Source organism: Canis aureus, chromosome 5 (assembly GCF_053574225.1).
Source record: "Canis aureus isolate CA01 chromosome 5, VMU_Caureus_v.1.0, whole genome shotgun sequence".
Taxonomy (NCBI): Eukaryota; Metazoa; Chordata; class Mammalia; order Carnivora; family Canidae; genus Canis; species Canis aureus.
The window spans coordinates 43,096,857-43,118,116 of NC_135615.1; the positions used below are offsets into that span (position 1 = coordinate 43,096,857).

Genomic DNA, 21,260 nt, shown 5'->3' on the forward strand with positions numbered 1-21,260 from the left:
TAGAGATTCCTAAATTTAGAGTAATTTGGGATAGATATAGATATAAATATGGATGTAAATATGAAGTATAGCCTTCAATTTAAATAGAAGAATTTTCCAAACAGAGAAAAACCTGAAAGTACTGAATCAAAGCATTGGGAAATCTGGGTACAAACCTTTCTTGGGTTATTTGGGAAAGTCACAGCCTTTTAAATTTAAATTTCAATTTTAGTCTTGGTATTTGACCTTTCTCCAGTGGGGAGTAAAGGAAAATTAGACTCTCTCTGTGCTTCCTACCTACTATGTTAGAAATGGAAATCCATAAATGAGGCAGAGCACATAAAAATGAACATCAGTACAGGAGGCCATACATTCACAGAGAGGACGATGGATGCCACCTTATTAACTTTCCTTGCAAACCAGATAGGATTATTCTTGATTTGACCCACATTAAATAATATTTAAGCATCTCATCTTATAGATCTCCTATTCTGCTTTGTTGGCAACTTTTTTATTTTGTCTTGGCAGCTCCATTTTGTTATCTCTCTCCTGAAAGACCTTTTATTTTTTTTATAATCCTTTATTCATAAATTTGGAAGTTAAGAGCTATCTAGTTTTAGGAGATATTTGCTTAGTCTTATTCTTTATAAGGTTCTTCTACCCTTAAAAAAAAAAAAAGCTTATTTATTTATTTATTTATTTATTTATTTATTTATTTATGAGACAGAGTATGCAGGAGCAGGGGGAGGGGTAGAGGGAGAGGAAGGGAGAGAAGCAGACTCCCTGCTGAGTGCAGAGCCCAGTAGGGGCTCCATTTCAAGATACTGACATCATGACCTGAGCCAAACCAAGAGTCAGTGACTTAACTGACTGAGCCACCCAGGTGCCTCACTGCTCTTTTTTCTTTTAATAAATATACCACATAGTAGAAACATGTACCAAGTAATTTCATAACATAATTACTATTTCTTATTAATTCTCACTAATATGTTATATGTTTACCCATACCTTCTAGACACAACATTCTTTGACTATAAATCCATGACATGCATTTTCTATGTTAAAGAGTAGAAAAGTGCTAAATGTAATTACTTATCATTTTGCAGGATTTTTGTAAAGAATATGAAACCCAAGTGAGGAATGGAAGACTTTACTGTACACGGGAGAGTGACCCAATTCGTGGCCCTGATGGCAGGATGCATGGCAATAAATGTGCCTTGTGTGCTGAAATTTTGTGAGTATAATGTGGTTTTCTTTGGAGTAATTGGATGGGTAAAGTGGAGCTTGATGGGAATGACGAATAAGAACAATGTTGAGATGCAGCTTTGTTGTTGAAAATTTTTGAGCAATTTGCTGTCCTCTAAAATCATGATATCACTTAGTAAGTAGATCCTAGTGATGTGTGTCTGTTTCTGAGTACAGATGGATTCTTTTTTTTTTTTTTTGATTTTTTATTGGTGTTCAATTTACTAACATACAGAATAACCCCCAGTGCCCGTCACCCATTCACTCCCACCCCCCGCCCTCCTCCCCTTCCACCACCCCTAGTTCGTTTCCCAGAGTTAGCAGTCTTTACGTTCTGTCTCCCTTTCTGATATTTCCCACACACTTCTTCTCCCTTCCCTTATATTCCCCTTCACTATTATTTATATTCCCCACATGAATGAGAACATATAATGTTTGTCCTTCTCCGACTGACTTACTTCACTCAGCATAATACCCTCCAGTTCCATCCACGTTGAAGCAAATGGTGGGTATTTGTCATTTCTAATAGCTGAGTAATATTCCATTGTATACATAAACCACATCTTCTTTATCCATTCATCTTTTGTTGGACACCGAGGCTCCTTCCACAGTTTGGCTATCGTGGCCATTGCTGCTATAAACATCGGGGTGCAGGTGTCTCGGCGTTTCATTGCATCTGTATCTTTGGGGTAAATCCCCAATAGTGCAATTGCTGGGTCATAGGGCAGGTCTATTTTTAACTGTTTGAGGAACCTCCACACAGTTTTCCAGAGTGGCTGCACCAGTTCACATTCCCACCAACAGTGTAAGAGGGTTCCCTTTTCTCCGCATCCCCTCCAACATTTGTTGTTTCCTGCCTTGTTAATTTGCCCCATTCTCACCGGTGTGAGGTGGTATCTCATTGTGGTTTTGATTTGTATTTCCCTGATGGCAAGCGATGCAGAGCATTTTCTCATATGCATGTTGGCCATGTCTATGTCTTCCTCTGTGAGATTTCTCTTCATGTCTTTTGCCCATTTCATGATTGGATTGTTTGTTTCTTTGGTGTTGAGTTTAATAAGTTCTTTATAGATCTTGGAAACTAGCCCTTTATCTGATATGTCATTTGCAAATATCTTCTCCCATTCTGTAGGTTGTCTTTGAGTTTTGTTGACTGTGTCCTTTGCTGTGCAAAAGCTTCTTATCTTGATGAAGTCCCAATAGTTCATTTTTGCTTTTGTTTCTTTTGCCTTCATGGATGTATCTTGCAAGAAGTTACTGTGGCCGAGTTCAAAAAGGGTGTTGCCTGTGTTCTTCTCTAGGATTTTGATGAAATCTTGTCTCACATTTAGATCTTTCATCCATTTTGAGTTTATCTTTGTGTATGGTGAAAGAGAGTGGTCTAGTTTCATTCTTCTGCATGTGGATGTCCAATTTTCCCAGCACCATTTATTGAAGAGACTGTCTTTCTTCCAATGGATAGTCTTTCCTCCTTTATCGAATATTAGTTTACAGATGGATTCTATTTTCCAGTGAGAAGACTGGATTTCAGCATACTTCTTAATATTTCCTCCCAACACCTCTGTAAGCCTTTTTACAAGACAGTCTATACAGAATGAGGGTGAAAGCAGGTACCAAGACTTTGGCCGTTTTCCTGTAGTAATTATCCCAGTGTGACAGAATAGATGTCGATGCCCACAAAAACTTCATGTTTATATGTGACTTGGATTAACTTTATCTTTTCATCTCAGGCATCTGAAGGAGGTGGGGGGGGGTGGGGAGAGGAAGGGCAAATCCCACAGCATATAAATTATGGCATTTATGAAGATGTCTCAGACAAGGTCCCATCCTTTTTTCAGATCCTTGAACTCTCTAAGCCCTTTCCTTTAAACTGGCCTACTGCCAGTTTGTCTCACTCTTGGCCAGCTAATGTCTCTACTGTGGCATTTCAAAATTACCCTTCTTTTGGATAAGATCTCCTGAAATTCCTAATTGAAATAGATTTCTATAACTCTTAATCATTTTATTTCATAGCAATCATCACAGCTGGTAATAATGTATTTATTTCTATGACTATTTGTTGACTAGCTTCTGAGTTCTGAGAACATAGGATATGGGTCTGTTTTATATGCCACTATAGCACCAGGCCAACACTTGACAAAAAGTAGTTACAAGCCAAATGTTGAGTAAATGTATGAATGAATATCCTTCCTCTCAAGAAGCTTAAAGTTAAATAGCAGAAATAAGCCATGGACACACACACACACAGAGACACACACACGCACACACATTACAAGATAGAGTGAGAACTATCCCTTAAGAAAATATTCAGGTATGAAAATACAATAACAGATATATAGTTCTCTTCCACTTTGAGGTCTAGAATGTCTTCTTAAAGAAGGTAGAATTTAAGCTGAGGAGATTTAAAAGAAGACAAGATGACAAAAAAAGTCATTGCGGTGAGAGGAAGGGCAAACATGAAGACAAAATAAAAGGGATTCTTTGGAGAAAGAGTGAAGATTTCAACCTAATAAGGAGCCATAAGATGATTGGAACGTGTTTATTCTAGAACTCAAGAATACGTGGCTATTCTTATTCTTCCACCTGCACCTAAATGACTATTTTATAACGTGAGGATTTGAAGCATCTGTATTCATGTATTTATTTTTGTTTTTTTTCCCAGTAAACAGCTTTTTTCAGAAGAAAAAAATAAAGCACATGAAAATCTGAAAAAGACTGAAGAAAAAGTCAAGGTTAAGAGAGAAATTGAGGTGAAGACTAGTTTGATCAATTTAGTTCTGACTTTTGTGGTGTATGTGTGCATTTTACTCTAACATGCATTTTCAGTATTGGTTTGTTTTTCCTCCATTATTGATGGATTTTCTGGAAGGTTATTTATCATTATTATTTCATAAGATTTAGATGAATAATTATAACACTACAATTTCTAGCTCCAAATAGCTGTATTTGGAGCTAACCATTATTAGAATTGTTTTTAAATGAAGATAACATATCAAAGCATTATCTGAATTCGAAGTTTAATTTGTGTGGTAGTTGTTTTGGAGGTCTTCAATGTAACATTTTAGTCTGCTTCCTTTAAAATCATACCATATTCTACTTTCTAAGCATCTCTTAACTATTCATTTGTCTTTTTCTCTCCTACTACCCATTTAGTTTATGTATCTACTAGATTTCCTTTGCACTGATGCGTTAGCATCCTGCCTGGTCTCTATGCCTTGCGCCAACATCTTCCTCAATCCTCAAGATTCAATTCACTTTCCACATTGCTTTTATAGAGTGGGAAATATTTCCACAACTCAGTGGCCATATGAAAAGCTAACATTTGAAGGTATCCTAGAGGATATTTGGACCATTTCATTCTATGAATAAACCCTATTTAACTTATTTTTTACAGTGAGTTAGCCCACCTTCTGTAGTATGGAGTTCACAGTTTCATAAAACAGCCTACTTCATTAGTTCCCCCTTCTACTTTCATGTGATTGCATCCTATTGTCTAAGCCTCACTTTCAACTGATTTTTTTCCCTCAATCCTTTAATTTTAGTTCTCAAATCAAAACAATCCTTTTATCTTTCCAGTTTCTTCCTTCCTCTTTGTCTCTCTTCTTCTCTTTCCTTGCTTCTACCTCCCTATCTCCCTTCCTCCCTCCCTTTCCATATTTTTTCTATAGTTTCTCAAACTTCAGTCTCCAATCACTCAAATCCTCACAAATCTGTCTGGGTGGTCTTTCTAAAATACAGATTTGCTTATGATCTTCTCTTCTCTATATATTCTCTATATATATTTATCATTTTCTAATTTCCTAAGAATAGAGTCCAAATCCCTTTCAAAGTTCAGTGATCTAGTTTTGACTTATCTTCATGGTCTCCTTTTTAACCACTTCCCAAACCTTCCTCTCTTTACCCAGCTGATTCTTTATTCTGGGCAATAATAGATTATCTCAAGATAACATAGTTTTTTATGGCCCTCTATCTTTGCATATATGTCATAATTGGTCTTGGAGGACCTATTTGCCACACGGTTTACCTGGACACATCCTAGAGTTATATAACTCAGCTATAAACCCTTCTCTGTACTTCCATGAGTCACTCTTCCCTTTGTGTTGTATCCATTTAACTCAGACCTGTGTCATATCTCTTAGCTTTTTGCCGTTCCTTGTCATTCCCACTGGAGTAGAAATCACATTTATATTTATACCCCCTTAATACATTTGTTGAATACTTAAATGGGTGAATATTACACCAAGGGAAGTATCACAAAATTTCAGGATGATCCTAAATCCTGAAAGTTTTATTTTTTTCTTTAGTTCCTCTTCTCTGATATCTTTAATTAGCAGCATCTAAAATGTATAAACAGAAGGCATGTGGGTGGCTCAGTTGGTAAAGTATCTGACTCTTGACTTTGGCTTAGGTCATGACCTCAGGGTCATGAGATCGAGTCTCATGTCAGGCTCCATGCTCAACATGGAGATTCTCACTCTCCCTCTCCCTCTGCCCCTCCCCCCTGCTCACTCTCTCTCTCACACACACACACTCTCTCTCTCAAATAAATAAATAAAATCTTTTAAAAAATATATAATCAGAATAGAGAACTATATCTAAACTGTCTCATTTTCATTATTTAGAAGCTCTGCAGTGAATATCAGGATCATGCAAAGAATGGAATGCTTTTCTGTACCAGAGAAAATGACCCTGTCCGTGGCCCAGATGGGAAAATGCATGGAAACTTGTGTTCCATGTGTCAAGCCTTCTAGTGAGTATAGAATGTCAGAGTGTCTAAAGAATGCCAAAGAGAGAAGAGACCTTACAAAGAGTCTAATATAACTAACTGCTTTTGTAAATGGGGAACCCGTGGTTTGAAGTAGGGGAGGGAGTTGAATACTTACATTGAGAATGTTAGCAATGGCTCTGGGAGTAAGCACCTAGAGCTCTTTACTCCTATATGTCTGCTTCCCTGACACTTGCTCTCTTAAAGCGAACATCCCAGTGGAACATCCCAACAGCCATGAGCTTGTGCAAATACCACATTCTCCCTACTGTGGAAGCTTCATAGGTGAACCTGTGGTACAAATTCACAGGTATCTCATCTTCCAGAGAGGTTAGGGCCCAACATAAGCACTTAATGCAGATACTGATTATTAGAGTTAATGTTGCCCATGAAACAATCATGAACTCTTATAAAATTAAAGTACATATTACTTTATGTAATGTGACATTTCTCAGTAAGTTAGAATTGACAGTTGACTTTCAAAATTTGGAACTGCTCCCAGTTTATTTGATTGAACTCAGGTTAAGTCATTGGTTTACACTTCTAATCTGTGGCCTTTTGTTTTGTGTGGTTGAAATGGCATCAGTTAACTGTACATGCAATATAATTCTATTGTGCAAAGCAGATATAGGTTCATTTGGTTTATCAGTGTATGGAAATTACTGGCCTTTTTCCACCTATACTGTATTTTGTCTTTAGATAACATAGCCATGAATAGTGAATTAACAAAGCTAGGGTGTGCATGATGTAATAGACAATAGACTTGAGAGGAAAGACCTTGGTTAGCGGTAGTCGTGTCCTAAGAGTATAGCCAAAGCCCTCTCTGCCTCACCTTCTCTCTGTGAAATGAGGGAACCAGTTGATATGCTTTGTAAAGGCCACTTTCTCTATTTCATGATGGCACTAGTTTCAATATCTCCTTGATGGACATTGATAGTATTTCTTTTCTGACCACAGGCAAGAAAGGTATTTTGTAGAAAGCAAGCTTTCCAGATCTACAATCACTCTTTCAGTATTAAGCAAAAACAATGAAGAAGTTATGGTATCTTACCATACTAGAGGCTGTTTTGTTGCCTCTCTTTGGTATATAGTGATAAAAGGACAAAATTGCTCTTCCTAAGGAGGGAGGACAGATTAGCAATGCAAGAATGTGGACTAATAATTGCCTGTGTTTGGTCCAATGGATTCTTCTCATTTTCTCTCTCATTTAGCCAAGCAGAAGCTGAAGAAAAGAAAAAGGCTGAAGTGGAAGAAAGAAGTAAAAGAGAATCTGAAAAAACACCCTTATATGCAGTGAGTGGAATCTACCCATTGAGTCCTACTTGACACTCTAATTTGAACATATTTCAGAGCCAAATAAAGGGTGGAATATCATCCAGCAAAAACTGCCGGGAATAACCCTTTAATCCGGAATGGCATTGAGATGAATGCCATGGGATCTTGATCAATTCTTGCTGCTTCTAAGACAAACCCTGTAGAGTAAAAATAACTTATTTGAAGTCTGAAAAAACTAGGTTCTAGTCCTGGTTTCATCACTTACAGATTATGCTAGCTTTTGCAAACCACTTTCTAAAGATTCTATATGTATATTTTCTACATGTGAATTTTTTAAATTTCACATCTGAATTGGGATAAAAATACCTTCATTCTGCACACAGAAAGCCTGATATTTTTTTTACCTCTGAAATGTTACATTATTTGTTCTCATAGGCTTCTATAAGTCATTATTGCCTACTTTTCCTTCTAGATGCTATTCTTTCCTTTATCCAACTATCCACCCTAACATAGCTAGAGTAAAGCTTCAAATATTAATAATCAGATCACAATACAGCTCTGCTTAAAAACCACAAATGGCTCATCATCAACTACAGGATATACCTCAATCTCCATATCTTCCTTCTTACTTCGCTTGCCTTCATTTGGAAATTCATGTTCTGCTATGCTCATGTGGTTTCCTACTTTGTTTCCTAATTTTACAGTCTCATATGCATATTCCCCAATCCCCTTCTTACCCATGAAAATCCTGTTTACTCTTTAGTCTCACTCAAATTATTCTTGTTGTTACATGATATCTTCCCCAGTTTTCACAATCGTATCTCATGGTCCCAACCTCTATGTTCTCAGATTTTCTTGTACCTGTATGTTTGCTCTTATTTTATTCTTAAAATTTTTTTTTAAGATTTTATTTATGTGAGAGAGAGAGAATGAGCAGGTGGAGGGGCAAAGGGAGAAGCAACCCCTCACTGAGCAGGAAGCTCTACATGGGGCTCAATCCCAGGACCCTGGGATCATGCCCTGAGCCAAAGGCAGACCATTAATGGATTGAGCCACCCATGCACCCCCCGCACTTATTTTATTCTGTTTAGATTATAGTGGAGTTTGTCTACCTCTTTTATTACATTGTGACATTCTGTTGTGTCTCACTTGTTCTCATCTCTTATCAAGTGATGAGTTCTGTTTGTTGAGTTAAATTTTACATTTGAAAGAAACACAACTAAAATTCTCGTGTCAGAGAAGCATAATATTAGTTTCTGCCAATGGTTATGTTCCAATCTTCTGCTTGGAATAGGAATAAAATGTATCCCCACCTTGCTTTCTCTTTCTTGGCAGGAGCTGTGCAATGAATACCGCAAGCTCGTGAGGAATGGGAGACTCCCCTGCACTAGAGAGAACGACCCCATCCAGGGCCCAGACGGGAAGATGTATGGCAACACGTGCTCCATGTGTGAGGTGTTCTTGTGAGTAGTGCTGCACCTGGGCAAATGAGGGAGAGTTTTGTCCTTTCTGCTTCATTTTTTATTTTTGAATTTTAACTTTGTTATATTTTATTTCTTTAGTTATATTTGTTTCTTGTCAATGGCATTTTTGCACAACGTCATAAGGATCAGAGAATAATGCCTGCTCTGATCTGAGAGAGGGGCAATGAGGTCCACATGAGGCTGCTTCTCTTACCCTTCTAATGCAGTCTGTCTTGGTCTCTGAGGTACAGTGGGTACTGCCACCTCGCCCCTGTGTTCTAGGATTTTCTCAGGCATGTCATGCTTTTGAATAGAGGTTAGTTGTTCTTGTGAGGGGAAGGGAAGTTAGGAACCACATATCTTGCCATCATGGTGTTGTCACTCCTAGTCAACTCCAAAGAATAATTCCTGCATATCAATCCCTGGTTGAGTCCCTGTTAAAGTGTACAGGATGTAAAACAAGGATCTTACCCTTGCAGAGCAGGCTGTGAAGTAATCTGAAATCACACAACAAATCACAAAGCAAACATAATCAATACACAAAATGGTACATTAGTTCGTACACAGGATCTGGGGGAATGACTTGGAATAGGAATCATGAGAATCTGGTCTCCCATGTGTCTCACCAGCTTGAATAGCTGCATCCCTAACCCCACAGTTTCTCCCTCAGGGTGATCAGGACTTTGCTTCATAGCACTAAGCACAGGTAAATTGACATGTGACTACATGTTCAACATCTCTCTTCTACCAGACAACTATTGTTATTATGGGAGGGATTCTAGAAAATGCAAGCAGTGAGTTCAGATTAACTTTCTGTTCCATTTCTTTGTTCCATTATGAGAAGACCACTTCAGTAGGAAAACAAGAACATATTTAGAAGAAATGAATAAAAACCATGCCCTTTGAAGACTGTTAAGGCTTGGGACAGTTAGCAAGGGGGTGTCATGGTCATGAAATACCCAAGTAGCTTTTGTTTTTAAATGTGGGATCAACACTGCTTTGAAGTTGTCTCTGTGGTTGAAAGTGGGAACAATGAGTAAAAGCTCTGGAAAGGGTCTGGCTCAGTGCCAGAAGCAACTTCCAAACAGTTTGAGGACTTCAAGGGTAGAATGACCTAGTGGGGTTTCAAGGATGATATAGGTAGAGAAGTTACTGGCAGATTAAAGCAAAGCTAGATAGTAATCAGAAATATTGAGTATTAGAAGTTGTGAGTAGTGGAAGATCAAAAAACTTCCCCTGGATTAGGTTTAAATCTGTAGTGTACATTAGTTCTGTGTCCTTGGGAAAGCAATCCATTCTGTCAGTTTTCTTGTCATCTGTATGTAGGGTTATAATAGTAGTTTTGTAACATACAGTTGGGAAGATTTCATGGAATGACCCCCAGGCTAGGCACATAGTAAAAATTTAATAAGGTTGTTGTTATTGTTACTTTAGATTTAATTAATTAATTTATTTATTTAAGAGAAAGAGAATATGAATCGTGGGGAGGAACAAAAGGAGAGGGAGAAGCAGACTCCCTGCTCAGCAGGGAGCCTGACAACCTGGGGCTGGGACTCAATCCCAGGACCCTGGGATCATGACCTGAGCCGAAGGCAGACACTTAACTGACTGAGCCACCCAGGAGCCCCAGAATTTAATAAGTATTAACTGTAATGATTAAATGATATTTGAGGTCACTTTCAGTCTGGACATTCTATATGATCCTTACCGATCTCTTTTAATCATTCTTTTTTTAGCCAAGCAGAAGAGGAAGAAAAGAAAAAGAAGGAAAGTGAGTCAAGAAATAAGAGACAATCTGAGAACACAGCTTCCTTTGAGGTGAGGGGAACTCCTCAAAAGTCAGAGGCATGTGGACCTGGGCTCCACAGATGGCATTCAGGAAACTCATAAATCCCCTGAAATTGTAGGAAACATTTCTACAAACACTTTGTGTTTATTTATATGTGAGCATATACTCATGCGCATATGTGACTATTTCTAGGTTGAGAGTTTATAACTTTTACCATTTAAAAATAGTCATGTCTTCCCAGTTAAGAACTATTCTAAAATAAGCCCACTGCAGATCCCCATTTAAGAAAAAAAGTCTAAACTGCAGCTATTTTTCCAGGCGGATCCAACCTGTGTTCAAAACCTCAAACTTCCTTCCTCAATTTCACAGGAATTGTGCTCTGAATACCGAAAAGTAAGGAGGAATGGACAGCTTCTCTGCACACGAGAGAATGACCCCATCAAAGGCCCAGATGGGAAAATGCATGGCAACACATGCTCCATGTGTGAGGCCTTCTTGTGAGTAGAGCTCAGGACTCCTGAAGGGGAGACAGAAGGAACTGAGGGAAGCTTTTAAACAATTGGTCATTTTAGGGTGTCACATTTAAACTAAATTAAAAAAAAAAAAACATACACAGGAAAACACAAAGCCAAAAAGCAAGTGAAGAGCTTTCAGATGACAATTATTGTGATCTAAAGAGATCCATAATAATTTCTTTCAGGACATTTTAGAGGTAACTCCAGATGTTTTATTCACAGGAGAGAATATTCTATGATAACCATACTAATTGCTTTTAGTTTGCTGAAGGATTATTAAGCTAAAATAGTAAATGGATGAGATTACAGATAAAATGTCATTATGGTACATGGACAATTTTAGGAGAAATTTTTTGTTTGTTTTAATTTATTACCTTTCTTCTTATTCATTCTGTGTGATCTCAATGAGTAGAATTAAAACAAATGACAGCCATAGGGACAAAGATATGGGTGCAACATCAAGATGAACTTTGTAATAGTTGAAGTAGGTAAAGTCTGCTTTAGAAATGGTAAAAGTTGGATGCTCACGTACAGGGGAGTAAAATATAACCGTAGAATAAGTGTCACGATGTGTCCTCTCAAACAAAAGTCTACAATATTCCTTAAGGTTTTTTATCTTTGTCCCAAGGGATACTCCAGTTGATTTTCTATATACTCAGTATCTCTGAAAGGATTCAGTCATTCAGTCTTCCCTGGTGGAGAGATCCTGAAGATTTGTTGCATAGTGTTTGCACATGGAAGTGCTAAAATCCAAATCCGCATAGCCAAAATTTACTGAATGCAAGTAATTGGCATATACTTGCTAAATGCGTTTCTACCTAATCTCATTTAATCTTTGCAACAAATATATGAAGTAGGTCTTTATTGTATTATCACAAGTAACAGATGACAAAATAAAGGCCCTGAGAAGTTGAGAATGATAGAAATATCAGAAATATCAGTGCAGGAAAAAAAAATGAAGAAAGTGATGTTTTCCACTGTATGCTGTAGACACAATATAACCACTTAGCAATGCCATTATAAATTATGGCATTTCATTTTATTTGCCTGTATTTAGGCTTGTTTCTGTCTGGATTTCTTCACCCTCTACAATAATCTTTCCGTGGCAAGGAAGTAATCCTGCCACCTAGTGGTCAGCTCTGCTGCTTCCTCTGATAATTTCCCAGTATGGAAAGAAAACACTTGTTAAATCTTTTAATCAACTTAGACTCATGGTAAAGGATAGAGCAGTTTCCATATAAAGAAGTATGAGAAACCTCACAGTTTTGGAGCTATTTTAGTAATTTCCTCCCATCACTATAAAAATTCCTTGTCAAAAAGAAAGTTTTATTACGTCATATTTTATGGGTATGTTAGCAAAAGCTATTGGCTTTTTTAAGAATCATTTTTCTCGGGGATCCCTGGGTGGCGCAGCGGTTTGGCGCCTGCCTTTGGCCCAGGGCGCGATCCTGGGGACCCGGGATCGAATCCCACGTCGGGCTCCCGGTGCATGGAGCCTGCTTCTCCCTCTGCCTGTGTCTCTGCCTCTCTCTCTCTGTGACTATCATAAATAAATTTAAAAAAAAAAAAAAAAGAATCATTTTTCTCTTCATAGTCTTTTCTTGCACACTCTCATATGATATGCAACTGTCTTTTCATCTTTTTAAAAATATTTTACTTAGCTATTAGAAAGAGTGCACAAGTTGGGGGAAAGGGCAGAGGGAGAAGGAGAAGCAGACTCTGCTGAGTAGGATGTGGGACTTGGGGCTCAATGCCAGGACCTTCAGGTCATGACCTGAGCTAAAGGCAGATGCTTAACTGACTGAGCCACCCAGACACCCCGCCTTTTCACCTTTTAAAAAATATTTTCATTTGATCAATGAGCAAGTCTTAGGTTGATTGAAATACTACATTTTTACATATTAAACATTTTTACATTTTAAAATGAAAACTTTTACATGTTTAGGTTTTTTATGCCTATACAACAGGATTAAATTGTTTATATTAGAGATCCAATTATGGAAAGTTCATTTGCAATACTGTTAGTTACCTAAAATGGTTAAGAGCTATCACCCTTGCTCCGTTTCCATCATATGCCTTTTGTTTTTTGGAGTGTCTCACTTTTAATAATTACAATGATGATGATACCAATCCCTTATATCACTCTGTCAGTCATTTCATTATGTGCCAGTTATTTACCCTGGTTGCTTTACATGTATCAATTCATTTAATGCTCATGAAAATCCTAGGAGAAGAATTACCCCGCTCTCCCTTTCCCATTTAAAGATGAGGAAGATTCAGAGAGGTTTAGACATTTCTTGTGTTCCTTATGCAGTTTGGCTCTAGACTCTGTCCTGTTAACCACCATGCTATACTACCTCCCAGAAGCCAAATATTGCCACTTTATAGAGAGCCGTTGCAGATGCAAAAGAATCAGCAATAGGAAGGTATTACTGCAGTGTACTTGCCGAGGGAGCTATATGGGTTTACTTATTAAGGGACTTTTTATTGCATACTATTCTCTTGAGGTGAAGTGAATTCAGTTTATTAGCCAATAGAATTACAAACTGCTGTGAGTGGATCTTTGTGAGTGACAATTTGAAAATTGTCAAAGTAACGAATGATCAACCTATAAATATTAATAATCTACTCTACTAAGACTCATTTCTTCTTTTTCTCTCTTTTTCTTCCCCTGATCCTAATAGTCAGCAAGAAGAAAGAGCAAAAGCAAAGGCTAAAAGAGAAGCTACAAAGGTAATTTTTCTCAGGACTGCTAATACTATGCCTTGACAATTTTTTTTTTTTTTTGCTTTAAAGTATCCTAGATATCTCACTAGCAGAAATGTTTTCCTTTTCAATTGTCATGCCTGAAATGAATAAAAACAAAAAGCCTTTCACCTGAAAAAGGGCCTAGATTAGAAGTTTCTAGAGCACCAATTTTATTGCATGATAATTCAGATTTTGAGTTTCATTTTATAAAAAGTAGAGGGCTAACTTACTTTGTGAGGTATACTCTCCATAATTGGCCTTTCTTAGATTTCTGTTGGTACAAGTAGCACAACAGAATCTGTCTGTAGGGGATGTTGGATTACTCTCATATAATGGCCATAAACAAGAATTATCTTTATGTTCTTTACTTCCTAACAAATGCAAAACATAAGCCTAATATTTATTTGGGAAGAGTTGACACAGTTTGAAAGTCAACCCTTAAACTGACTCATTTTCTCATTAACTTTCTGTTAGTTACACCATCTTTTTATTGGTAATTTAGAGTTGAACACTTGTTTTATCCATAATATCCGATCAGCTGCCAAATCATCTTAGATTTTCCAATTAGTCTTAACACATTTCTCCTTCTCTCTACTCCCCTTGTACCTCTCCTGTTTGAAATCTATACCTCCTATCCCTCTACTTCATCAAAGAGCTCCCAGAAAGGTATCAGTTTCTCCAAGGACCATACTTGTTCTCTCTTCCATATCTTTATTTCAAATATATCTTTATTTCATAGTTTGAGCATGTTTTTCTTTTCTTTCTCAGCCTTCTAAAGAAAATGAGATTCACCAATTATTTTGCACATATTCTTCTTTTAATTTTTTACTGCTTTATTGAAATATAATTAACATACAAAACCATGTAAGTTTAAGGTATATATTGTGTTGATTTGATACACCTATATGTTGTAAAATGATACTTCCATAGTCTTACCTAACACCTCCATCACATCACATAATTACATAAATACATTTCTTTTTTGTGGTGAGAACATTTAGGATTTACTCTCTTAGCAACTTTCAAGCATACTGTATAATATACTGTTGTATTGTTAACTATAGTTCCCATGCTCTACAGCAGATCTCCAGAACTTAATTCATCTTATAACTGGAAATTTAGCCCATTTGACCAGCATCTCCCTATTTCCCCCACCAACCCCGAGACCCTGGCAAATACCACTCTACTTTCTGTTTCTATGAGCTCAGCTTTCTCAGATTCCTCATGAGTGAGATCATACAGTATTTTTTGTCTCATTTATTTTACTTAGCAGAGTATCATCTAGTTTTATCCAAGTAGTTGCAAATGGCAGGATGCCCTTCTTTCTCATGGAGGCTCAGTAATCTTCTCAGTCCCTCCAGGAAGCCTCCTGTTCTAGGTCCATGGAACCCCTTCACCTGTGATCTTTCATAGTTTTTATAGACTGTGATATGTAACATAACACAAAGGTGTATATTGTTCTCTGCTAATTTTGTCAGCTTTCTTCTGCACCTGGAGTATAAGCAGCCTCAGAACGATGATGATGAATATTTTCAGATCTACTGTAGTGCAAGGACAAGTTTGAGTCCATGGCAGAAGCTTTGTAAATACTTGCCAATTAACTGCTACCTGTCAACATTTTTTGCTTTTCTTCTTACTCTGCATCACGTACTCCTCAGAAGAGGCAAAGGTGTAGGAAGGGTAGATGGTCATTCTGAGAAAATATTTTCCAGGAGCTCTGCAGTGAATTTCGGAAGCAAGTGAGAAATGGAATGCTTATATGCACCAGGGAGAATGACCCTGTCCGTGGCCCTGATGGCAAAATGCATGGAAACAAGTGTGCCATGTGTGCAAGTGTATTGTGAGTACCTACCCTCACCTGTCCCACTGAATCTCTTCATCATTGCTCACATCTGAGTCTCAGCTTCCTCAGAAATCTGTAGAATATATACCATGGCTTGTATGCTACAAGTTTAAAAGCACATGGATAAGACATGAAGTAATACTAAAACACACAGTGATTCTCTATTCAGTTATCCTTCTATCCTCTAGTTAAGTCATGGGAAAGTCTTAATTTAGCGCTATTATGTTTTTAATACTTGATAATCATCATCCATAACTGAGAAGGGAAATTTGATTATCTGAATGCAGTAATATCTTTGTCTCTCACCCCTGATATTTTATGATTCTGTGAATATATTCAGCTATTGACTATGGAAAAACCAGTCAGACAGAAGTTTATGAGGCCAGTAGGCAAGGTTAAAATAACCAGAATGAGAAATGGAACGGAGAGGATTGCATTTATTTTCAGAGATATTACCATGCACAAGTGGAATAAATACTTTGATAAGTGGTTTAGTTAGAGAGTAAAACCCCTAAGGGGCAAGCCCATGCAAGAGATGTTTATTGAAATATCTTCTTTGAAAGGCAAATCCAGGGACTTGTAGGCCATTGTTTTGGTGAGTGGGACCAGAGCTCCATTGTGTGAGACAGTATAGGAGAAATTGATGATTTCTTCCTCTGCTTCTCCTCCTTCTTAGATTCCTAATCCTCTACAGAGTCTCACGCTAAAGTAAATGTTAAGAAAAATATTTAAATAATACCTGTTGTAAAAGGTGCAAAGTTGGTGTTAAAACTTAACTTTCACATGTCCTTGTCCCATCTCAGGTATATATGCTCATAGTTCCTTAAAGGAGAAATTGACAGACTAGGCCAGTAGTGTACAAAGTGGTCTGAGATTCAGGAAATCAAAGTTCTTCTCTCACTTGCTCCACTGGTCCATGCTGGTCCATGGTGATAACTGGATGTGGTGTAGTCAATGCTACAGATTTTCTAGCTTTGATAAGCTACAGATCAATAGAAAATGGCAAGGAAGCCAGAAGCTTAGGCTCATGATCAACATCAAAATATTAATTGTTGAATCTTCCTGGATTTGGATCATTATTGTAAAACTTGAACTTCAACTTGAACATTAATTCCCTTAAAATAATATCTAAAATTTTAATTTTATAATGAAACATTATTTTGACCCATCATCTGCCTTGGTAGCACCTCTGGCTTTTGTCACTGATATGGTTGTTATTTACATAGGAAAAGTTGCACAGTTTTTAAACATCAAGGCATTTGTGGTTTCTTTCAGATCATTGAAGTCACTGGCTGGTGGGATAAAGACTACTTGAGGGTCACACACTGATAAAAACATGCTAGTTTTATTTTTTTTAAAGAGAGTTTATATTTTATTATTATATTGTTTATTATCTGCATTACTGGGCACAGGGGTATCACCTCTTAGACTAGATAAATTTGTAAAGAAGAGTAAATCTGACCTTGTGTGGAAGATCTTCATACCTTTATAAATACATTATCAAAGAGAATAGGAAATTGTACTTAGCCTGTATCTTTGTTTTTAATTGTAGCAAACTTGAAGAAGAAGAGAAGAAAAATAATGGCAAGGAAGGAAAGGAGAAAGTAAAGGCTGAGAAGTCGAAGAGAGAAGCAGTACAGGTAGTCGTTTCAGACATTAGAACCACGTAACTCTTCCATTCCCTTGTGCAGGCCTCCCGCTCCCGTCTCCTTATCCCAGTGTCCTTAGTTACTTCACAGACTAAGAACATGTATCTGGATCCTCATGTATAAGGAGATTCCTTCTTCCCATTCAGTTTAGAATACCAAATCTGATTTAGTTGCTTGTGCATTTGAGGAGAGGTGAGTCACTATTTTGTCCACTGATTATGTAAATTGTATTATGCCAGTAAAGAAGTATATATGGATGGCTATATCTTGTTATATGAATATAAACCAATAGAAGCAGATTTCAGATTTTTCTCTCTTTTTATATAAGGATGCTTCGTTCAAAACAAACAAATAAAAGAAAACAAAACAAAGCAAGCAACCCTAAGTTTTAATCCCAATTAATTCTCTGTGAGGTTTGGGGAAAGTTACTTAACAGCATATATGAGCCTCGGGTTTGCATTCTCACATGATGATGATGGTGATGATGGTGATGATGGTGGTGGTGGCTATTAATTATTCAGCTGCAGCTATAAGCCATGTGGTATAGCAATTTTAGGACTGATCTTTGTAGTAACAGGTCAAGGTGTGTATTATTGTGTGTATTTTATAGAAGAGGACTCAGAGACTCAGATAAGAAGTTAGGAAATACATATAGTTCATAACTTGAAAGCTAGCAACTGGAACACAAGTTCTGGCTATAATGCCCATCATGCACCTTAAGAATTTGCACCCTGTCACCATTTGCAAGATTCCTGCAGGATATGCCTCAGGTCTTCATTTCTCCTCTCCTGTATCCCTTTATAATTTGAAAGACCTGACTTCTTACTGTTCTCTCTGCTCTTACCTTTGTTCCCTACAATCTACCCTCAACTCAGAAACCAAAGTAATTATTTAAAAACATAAGGCAGGTTATGCCACCCATGGCTTCTCATCTTAGAGTAAGCACCAAGGTCCTTCCAGTGGCCTACAGTGCCATGCATGACCAGACCCCTGCCACCTCTCAGACAGCATTTCCTACTTTCTACCCCTTGCCACCCTTGTGCCAGCTATACTGGCCACCTTGTTGCTTCTTCGACATGCCAAGCATTGATTCAAGGTGTCCCATCTTGTAGACTCAGTCACATTACAGTTAAAAACCTTAATTCTGGACTTAAACTGCCAAGGCTCAAATACTGCCTGTGTCTTCCAACCAGAAAGGCAGATAGTTTTGTGTCTTCGTTTCTTCACTTATAAAATAATAAAATCTTATTAAGTGTATTATTTTTAAGAAGTCCCAAGGAACTTATCCATGTATATCAACATAGTCCTTCACATGTCTTAAGTCTTCAAAATTATACATACAATGAACTTTCCTTTCTGTATGGCCCATACTCAGACATGACTATCCCTTTCTTCTATATGTCAAAATTTGGCCACTTTTCATGGCTCAGAATAAGTATTTGCTGCTCTCCAAATGTTTCCCCCATTTATACAATATACTTAATAGTTCTACCATCTATTATGCCAGCCATTTTCCTTTATTTCTCAATTATATAATTTGTTTTATTCTAACTCATCGATGCTTCTATACATTTGCTCCAAAGACTCTAAATACTCTATATTTGGTTTTTATGATTACTCTAACAGATTGCCACAAACCTGCTGGTCTAAAGTAACACAAACTTATTATCTTTGGCCCTTTACATTAGAAGTCTGACCTGGATCTGACTGAACAAAATCTAAGGGTTGGTGGGCTGAGTTCCTTTCTGGAATCTCTAGGGGAGACTTTGTCTCTTTGCTTTTTCTCCCTTCTGGAAGCCACGTATGCTTCTTAGCTCTTGGACCACTTCCATCATCTTTAAAGCCAACAATATCACATCTCTGACTGTTCTTCTGTAGTTGTAACTCCCTCTCATTCTCTCCTGTCTGACTCTTCCAATCGTAAGAACTGACCCCTGCAGTTACACTGGAGACACTAGGATAATCCAGGAGGATCTCCCCATCTCAAAGTTCTTAACTAATTACATCTGTGAAGGCTCTTTTGCCCTGTAAGATAATATATTCACAGGGCCTGAGCATTAGGACTTGGACAATTTGGGGAGTAGAAGCTATTATTCTGCCAATCCCGCTTTTTTTTCCCTAGAAGGAACAGTAGATAATTCATCTTTATATATCTCACAGTATCTAGCCCAGAATCATATTTGAGTTGGCTTGCAGGTTTTCTAGAGATCGGTAGCAGTAATTTTACATTCCAGAAATGTGTGAGCTAGGCCTCTGAAAAGAATCTTGACTTACGGTTGACCTTCTACATCACCATTTTGATGTATTCACTATGTTTGGGGGGCATTCTAGTATAGTTTTCAGAGGGGTAAGTGGAGGTGGTCTCCAGTATTTCATTACCCAATTCTTAAATCCATGCCCATTTGGCAGGAGCTGTGCAGTGAATACCGTAACTATGTGAGAAACGGACGCCTGCCCTGCACCAGAGAGAATGACCCCATTGAAGGCCCAGATGGGAAAATGCATGGCAACACGTGCTCTATGTGTGAGGCCTTCTTGTGAGTAGAACAGCATCCACTGCTGCTGCATGTGGGAGGAGATGGGCCTGGCACAGGCAAGGGAGGTCAGACTGAAGGTTTTCTCCAGGAAGTAGATATGGAAGCTATCTCTGCATGGAGTGCAAGGAATTATGATTATAAAGCCATATACTTGGTGCATGTCTTTGAGGTATTCTCCATTTTCTAAAACATACATGAATTGCTCCATATGCTCAGGGCAAATTCCTCTGAGTTAATGGCTTACAAGACCTGGGATACCTGTTCTCTGTGTTTATACTACCACGAATAATCCAAAGATGTGATCGTTAGGAGCTAACACATTGAACCTTTGCTAACATCTAGTCAATATTTTCAAGCACCCTCACTGCTTTCTGGGGAGAAGGACAATATCTTTATTTTCCAGAAAAAAAGTAGTGCTAAAAATTTGTTTACTGGTTTGCCATGACACATGTGTCTTATTCTTTAAGCAACATTAAAAACAAAAAACAATATGGAGAGGTGTGCATTTACCTTCCTATTCTCAAGTTCAGTTGGTAGAGGTATGGAAGTAATGGGATATTTCTATCTAGAGAGATTTCCCCTTTAGGATAATATGGATAATATGTATTGGGTGCTAGGAGTGATTCTCCTCCTTCTTGCCTCTTACAGCCAGCAAGAAGCAAAAGAAAAAGAAGAAGCTGAATCCAGAACAAGAGCTAAGAGAGAAGCTGAAAAGGTAGTTATCCTGGAAGATTAATACCACACTGAATGATGAGGTTTTGCAGTTTCTCTATAAAACAACCACAACAGGGCAGCCCGGGTGGCTCAGTGGTTTAGCGCCGCTTTCAGCCCAGGGCCTGATCCTGGAGACCTGCGATCGGGTCCCGCGTGGGCTCCCTGCATGGAGCCTGCTTCTCCCTCTGCCTGTGTCTCTGCCTCTCTCTGTGTGTGTCTCATGAATAAATGAATAAAATCTTTTTTAAAAATAGTATATAAAAAAATAAAAATAAAAAAATAAAACAACCACAACAACATAGAATTACTGAAAGCCTATGAAGAGAATTCAAGGTTCATCTAGTCTAGGAATTGATAAAATTTTCTTAAAGGACCAGATAGTAGACATTCTAGGTTGTGGCCATTCAGTCTCTGTCACAACTCTGCTGTTGTAGCTATAAAGCAGCCGTAGATAATATGCAGATAAATGGGCATGACTGTGTTCCAATAAGACTTCATTTGCAAAACTAGGTGATGGGCCAGATTTTGCTTTCAGGCCATAGCTTGCACACATTTGATTTACTTCATTCTCATATTTTTTTTTCTTTTTTCTTTTTTTTTTTCATTCTCATATATTTTTTTTCCTATATTTTTTTTTTATTGGTGTTCAATTTACTAACATACAGAATAACACCCAGTGCCCGTCACCCATTCACTCCCACCCCCCGCCCTCCTCCCCTTCTACCACCCCTAGTTCGT

The 21,260-nt window shown here is 37.8% G+C and overlaps 1 protein-coding gene across 2 annotated transcripts in view; it reads left to right on the top strand.

Annotated features, from left to right (window-relative positions):
• The window catches only part of SPINK5 (serine peptidase inhibitor Kazal type 5), an 80,376-nt gene that overhangs the window by 32,186 nt on the left and 26,930 nt on the right, over positions 1–21,260 (top strand). Inside the window, exons 9-20 of one of the 2 annotated variants that reach the window (XM_077897787.1) lie at positions 1,086–1,213; positions 3,887–3,974; positions 5,847–5,974; positions 7,201–7,282; positions 8,600–8,727; positions 10,464–10,545; positions 10,886–11,013; positions 13,716–13,764; positions 15,492–15,619; positions 17,175–17,262; positions 19,681–19,808; positions 20,457–20,523. In XM_077897787.1, the coding sequence (XP_077753913.1) occupies positions 1,086–1,213; positions 3,887–3,974; positions 5,847–5,974; positions 7,201–7,282; positions 8,600–8,727; positions 10,464–10,545; positions 10,886–11,013; positions 13,716–13,764; positions 15,492–15,619; positions 17,175–17,262; positions 19,681–19,808; positions 20,457–20,523 (1,224 nt within the window). The remainder of the gene's footprint in view (positions 1–1,085; positions 1,214–3,886; positions 3,975–5,846; positions 5,975–7,200; positions 7,283–8,599; positions 8,728–10,463; positions 10,546–10,885; positions 11,014–13,715; positions 13,765–15,491; positions 15,620–17,174; positions 17,263–19,680; positions 19,809–20,456; positions 20,524–21,260) is intronic. The other variant, XM_077897788.1, reaches the window with a different exon arrangement.